The sequence below is a fragment of the Loa loa genome, assembly GCF_000183805.2.
Source record: "Loa loa unplaced genomic scaffold supercont3.299, whole genome shotgun sequence".
NCBI classification, from domain to species: domain Eukaryota; kingdom Metazoa; phylum Nematoda; class Chromadorea; order Rhabditida; family Onchocercidae; genus Loa; species Loa loa.
Window position 1 is genome coordinate 2,934 of NW_018108479.1, and position 6,389 is coordinate 9,322.

The 6,389-nt window shown below is 25.6% G+C and overlaps 1 protein-coding gene across 1 annotated transcript; it reads right to left on the bottom strand.

Moving 5' to 3' along the window:
- Positions 1 to 299: 299 nt before the first annotated feature.
- On the bottom strand, positions 300 to 3,057 carry LOAG_11628 (hypothetical protein; the record flags this gene model as incomplete). Its single annotated transcript, XM_020448388.1, has 7 exons — positions 300 to 457; positions 801 to 866; positions 1,065 to 1,209; positions 1,620 to 1,807; positions 1,957 to 2,097; positions 2,629 to 2,836; positions 3,025 to 3,057. Coding segments are annotated over 7 exons (939 nt in total), but the record flags the coding sequence as incomplete, so codon positions are not given.
- Between the last annotated feature and the right edge of the window lie 3,332 nt (positions 3,058 to 6,389).

The window sequence follows — 6,389 nt, forward strand, 5'->3', positions numbered from 1 at the left end:
CGAAGGATGCAAAATTGTTTTCAACATGTTTGAAACCAAAATTTCAATTACTATCAACAAATATTTCTTGAAAGTTAAAAAAAATTAATTTTTAAAACTTCATTGAAAAAAAAAGCAAGAAAAAAGAGAAGTCAAAATTTTCAATTTTCATGAATAATGTTTCATATATTTTGAAAAATAAAAACTTTTGAAATTCCGAAAAAAGATTGAGAGAAAAACTCATACGTTCTTGAGTTTTTCAAATTATGATTTACCTATTAGAAAAGAAAAATATGGAATGAGTAAATGTTAATTACAACCTGATTGGTAACTGCAAATGTTTCGTGATGATCATCGTAGGATGGATTAACATATCCACTGTCTCTTGTCAAAAAGAAACGACTCAGATTTAATTGCTGTATATCGTAGAGTGTAGCAAGGAATAACATCATGCATGATAGACCAAATATCAGATAAACTAAATTTCCCATTAATCAATTGCAGATAATTGAAAATTTATAATCATTAAAATAACATATGGTATGATTGATCAAATATGTATATGATAAAGTAAATCTTGCATTAATTAATTGTAAAAATTTAAAAGTTTCTACTTACTGAATGTAATATATTTGTTACAATTGTGGTCAAAAATTTTTGAAATTTTTAGAAAAAAATTTTCCGAATAGAAGGTAATGAATTTTAATGATTGTTTTGCCTTTGAAAGCTCTATTGTTATGAAAAACAATTGGAAACTGCAGATTAACATTATGTGAATTAAGGATTAAACTTAATCGTTTGATGTAAAAATCACTACTTACCTGTCACAATAATTTTGTAAAAAGTCCTGAATTGCTGATCAGGTTGATCACCTGGTACATATTCACCTAAAACTCTAACATTACTATTTTGGAGTTTTTGGAGTGATGTTTGATCAAATGACCAAAAATTTTATGATATTGTATTGTATTATACTTAAAATATCGAAAAAAATTAATTTACAACCAAGAAGTTCGAAATGATTGGAAAGAAAAACAAATGATCAAATTAGATTTTCTTTTCACAATTAAATTTTTAAAACTTACCCAAACCAATAGTTGTCAATGAGACAAAGCAATAGAAAAATGCATCCAAAAAATCCCAATCTGTTTCAATTTTTGTAAATATATACGATGGCACAACAAAGACAAATAATAGCAATAGTGTGCTTACAAAACTAAGATGAATTATCTAAAAAATTAAACTAACATTCCATTATTAAATTTATAAATCGTTAGTAGAAATTTCATTGGCAAAGGTCAAAGGGTATATTATTTTGCTAGATATTATAGTCTGATATTATTCAGTGAATAAATCATATAAGACATTAAATTATTCAATTTTCATCTAAGATTCGATCAAAAATTAATAGATTAAATAAGCTTTATAATAAAATGATTAAAATTAACTAATCAAAGAAAAAAAAAGTCATCAAAAATACAAACATGATGAAGAGCTTTTCGTTCAACTGATTATTCAAAAAGCTTCGAAAATTTAGCAAATTTCAATATTTTATCTTCGTATGTTAGATGAATATATCATTATTTAGCGGAAAGATAGATAAGAAATGATTATTGTTGAAATATGTTCATGATACTTACCTGAATTTGTGTATCACGAAATAGATGTCCAAGTCTTGTATTAAGTTTACATCGAAGCCAAACACTTGGATTCTTTAACCTTACCATTAATGCTGACAATAATGCTAACGTCATCGGTATACCAATTAAACAATAAATTATCGTGAAAAATTTACCTTCACGTGTACGTGGTGATACATGTCCATAGCCTATCGAAGAATTAAACAAATAAATCAATTTATTATGCATGAAAAATTGAAATTTTAAATAATTAAAAAATCAAACTATGACTATTATAGAAAAGAATGCAAACAATTGCATAATTTTAACTGATAAAAAGAAATAAATTTATACAAACCAACTGTGCTAATTAATGCTCCAACAAAGAAAAATGCTTGGCCAAAAGTCCAACTAGGCTCTGTTGTTACATTTTTTTCTGTCCAAATGCCTTTTAGTGCCATTATACGAATATCAGTAAATAACTGATCAATATCGTTTTCTAAATGAGACTACTCTTGAATAAAATATATTTGGAAAAAGTAAAGTTAATTTCATATATTTTTACAAAATTAATGGTTTTCAACATGGTCGCGGATCCATAAGAATGACAATGCGATGAAATAGGAATGAGATGGAGGCTATTCTTATCGATGTTTGATAAATTAGCATATTAAAAGTCAGTAATTTTAATTAAAGTTTATTTTCAAGTTGACAGAATTTATTATTTTTTTGAACATTGTTAGTCTCTGTTACAAATGAAAAAGCCAAAGTGGTCTTTGGTTAAGAAAAAGTTCAGAAACAAGTGCTTTTAATGTTTGAGTGAAACAATAATTAATTAAAAATTTAACGAATTTGCGAAGAAAATTTTAAATTTTAAAATTAAAAAGGTACGCATTATATTTTAACATTAATATTGATATACATGTTAATAAAGTAATGATATATGCTTAAAATATAATAGCAGAGTTTACTTTCAACCGTTAAATTATTCAAAAACAATAAGAAATTGTGAATTGATTAACTTGAATACCTTTAAATCCTGCCTTTTTTAATAACTGATCCCATTGTGATCGAAATTCCTGATATGCTTCCATATCACTTTCTTCAGCTGGACTTTCAATCTGCACAAAGACAATAGCACCAATTAGTAAATAAAAGAAAAGTACCACTAAGCCAATAACAAGTCTAATATTTGTTTCACGAATTTGCCATGGTGATGCTTCAATTCGATCAATTACCTGCAAAAGCACCAAATCATTTTTTGAATATATAATTTAATTTTCAAATTTTAATTTGGGTTTGTTTAAATTAATTCTAAACAATTTCAAATTCAACTTTCTTTTTTCATTTAAAATTTATACACAATTTATTTGTGGTGGATTTATTAAAATTATAACACGCAAATTGTTTAATTACAAAATGAAACCTTATTATGTAACTGGAACATTTGAAGACCCATAATTTCTTTTTATGCTTGCAGAAAAAATTTTTTATCTCTACTCTGCAAGTAAAAATGTTAACATCATGGATAAATGACATCATTGATGACAGCTAATATAACATTGCAAGTAATATTAATATAATTATTTACTTTTCTCTTTTCGATATTAGATATCAAACTAAATATACTGATATTAAATAAGAAATTGAATTGAAATGTATGCATATAAATAATAAGTAAATATGAGGAATTGAAAGTTTGATAATTTGATCCTTTAGAAGGGTTGGGAAAAAATTGAAAAAGTTTCAAAGAAAAAAAAATGACGAATATTTTCTCGTTCATTCAACTCTGAAAGACAAGCCTAGACCATTTCAAATATTCAAGGCCTAGCAACAAGAAGTGCTTACATTGGTTATCCATGGTTTTTTTTTTTTTTTTTCGCTGTATGAGGAACATTGAAGAGTGTATTTGTTCAATCGAAGAACTTGGTGGAGAAAAAAAAAAAAGGCAGAAATTCATTTTGGTTGATGTATTCGTCATTCTGATTTCATTTCATTCTTTCATTTTTTTTTTTTTTCTGATAGAATTGGAATTGCAGCAAATTTTAGGCATAAATAATCGTTTTTGAGACACGAAGGCATACATATTGCTATGTTGCAAGGCCTAAATTTGATATTTTGAATTGCTTTTTGCGAATGAAAAAAAAAGAAAAAATAATAGACTAATCGTAATCTAAAAAAAAAAAGAAGGAAGGATGAAGAATGAAAAATGATAAATTTAATGATTGAAAATGATTGATATCGAGAATTAGAATTTTTTCGGTTCCTTTTTTCTGCCTCTTTTTTTTCCTTTATGATATAAATTTTCATTCAAAATTTTACAGTTATAAGGGAAAAAATAAGCTGTAAATTTTTCCGGTATGATTATATTTCCGGACATTGTGTAAAAATTCTTATCATATAGAAGAAAAAACAAAAAAAAAAAACTAACCGGAAGATAATTATACTTACCAGTCTTTTTAAAATTTTAAAACTGCAATTTTCTTCTACAAAATTTTTTCATATAAAAACTTTTCTTTCGCTTTTTTTTTTAAGAAAATTTTCAAAGATTAAGTATTGGCAACTTTTGTTTTGCGAATGTTTGCATTCATTTCAAAATTTTCATTGTTGCAAATTTTTGTTATGTCGAATGTATGGATGAAAAATAAACGAAAATATTATTGGAATATATTATTACTTAATAACTTAAAGTATATTAACAAGTTAATAAGTAGTAGTAAAAGCTGGATTAAAATTTAGTGAAAGGATAAGGATGATAAATAACTGGCAAAAATAGCTATAAACAATGTTAGAAGGAAATTTAAAAAGGATGCAAATTGAAAAAAATAGATGAGTATGGTATAATTGAATTACGCACTTCAACTTCAAACAAACAAATAAATGATTATGTCAATGTTAGTCAAAAGCAATCATTTTATTTTTGATTGATTGGGTATTAATCAATTGATGATAAGAAATGTGAATGAATTCCGTGATAAAATGTCGGAGGAGAAAATTGCAAATATTTTGGTAGTGGTAATGCTGGAATTTTTACCTAATTAAAGGTAAAATAAAATTTTTCCCCAAAATGATTTCTGTTGAATTTTTACCAAATTTTAAAATAGTTGAAAAGGAAGAAAAAAAAAACGAAAAAATTTCGAGCATTAATTACATTAAACATTTTTAGCACAATTTTTGAGGGAAAAAATTTTCCAAATATTCGTAATTGGAAACTATCCTAAATGAAAAATTATTTGGAATATTTTCTGAGGAGATGCTAGCTTAAATACTGCCAAAAAGTTATCCTAAATATTCCGGAGGATCCGGAATATATTCCGAGAAGATTCCGAAAGAGAATTATCCGGAATATTCCTAATGGAAAATTTTTTCAAATGTTCCTAAAAGAAAGCTATACTGAATAGTGCAAATGAAAATTATCCTGAGTATTCCAAAGAAAAACACTCCCCTAAATATTCTTAAAGGAAACTACTCTTAATATGCATAAATATCTCGAAGAAGCAGAGCGATTGTCTAATGCTCATTACATGGGACATCAATTATCTACTAGGCCACAGGCCATAGGAAGTGATTTGCTATCTCTCTTTCTTGCCAGATTATCTTTAACAAATCCGACGATCATGTAAAAATTTAAATCTATGCAGTTTTGAATTTAATAAGCTTTCCAACTTTTTCAATTTTTTAAAAAAAAAAAACAAATATAATTCGTTTTTCCTTTTTATTCCGCACTTTCTCATTCAAAAAATAATTAATTTTTCTTTTTATCATTTTTTTCGTTTTTTTCAACTTCAATTTAAAAAGGGAAAAACGAAAAAACAACTTATCGTTTACAAATTACTCAAATTTTGCTCATTTTTTTTTAACATTTTTTAACTTTTGCAAATTTAATAAGCTCAGTTATTCTCTCAATTTAGAAAAGAAAACTTTTATCATCAATTTTTTTTGCCATCCAAAATTTTTTTTACCCTCAGAAATTTTATCATCAGGAGTTTTGCCTAACTGTTTATTTTAAAAATTTTAAATTTCCATGAAATTGATAATTTTTGCAAAAAAAAAAAGTATGCTAACAGTGATTATAGGAAGTGTTAAAAACAAAAAGAATTTAATTTCAAAATTTGATTTTAAAAGCTCGTGCAATAACAATTCGTTAATTACAAACATAAAGGGTTGGATTGGCTAGTGCAAAGGTCACATTTTTTATATGGATATTATTGACCTTTTGATCGTATTACAGAAATATTTTGCCAACTATAATAACTATCAGAAAATAACTTTTTGATAGTTTTTTAAAATAATACTATTCCAATTCTATGATTATACAATTCCTGTAATTACAATTGTGTTTCCGGTTTGCAGATAAATCATATCCAAAAGTATTGTGATTTCCTGATATGGAAATCAAAAAACCAAAAAAATTAAAAATTTAAAGCAAAATTAAAATTTTATCGAAATATGAATTTATAAAATTTTTGTGCAACATTAAAATAATTCATAATTCATCTGATATACAGACTGTACTAAATGAATGAATATTATATTTGATAATTTTAGCAATATTATATTTAATTTTCAGTTTTATGCTCTTATTGATATTAAATAGATGCGCAAAAAAGTGTTGTGATTATTCTAAAATAAATAAAATTAAATCCGAAATATGAATTGACAAAATTTTTATGCAAAATTCGAATAATTCACAACTTACGTAACACACACGCTAGCAAACACACATGCACACACACACACACATACACACACACACACACACACACACACACATACACACATACACATACA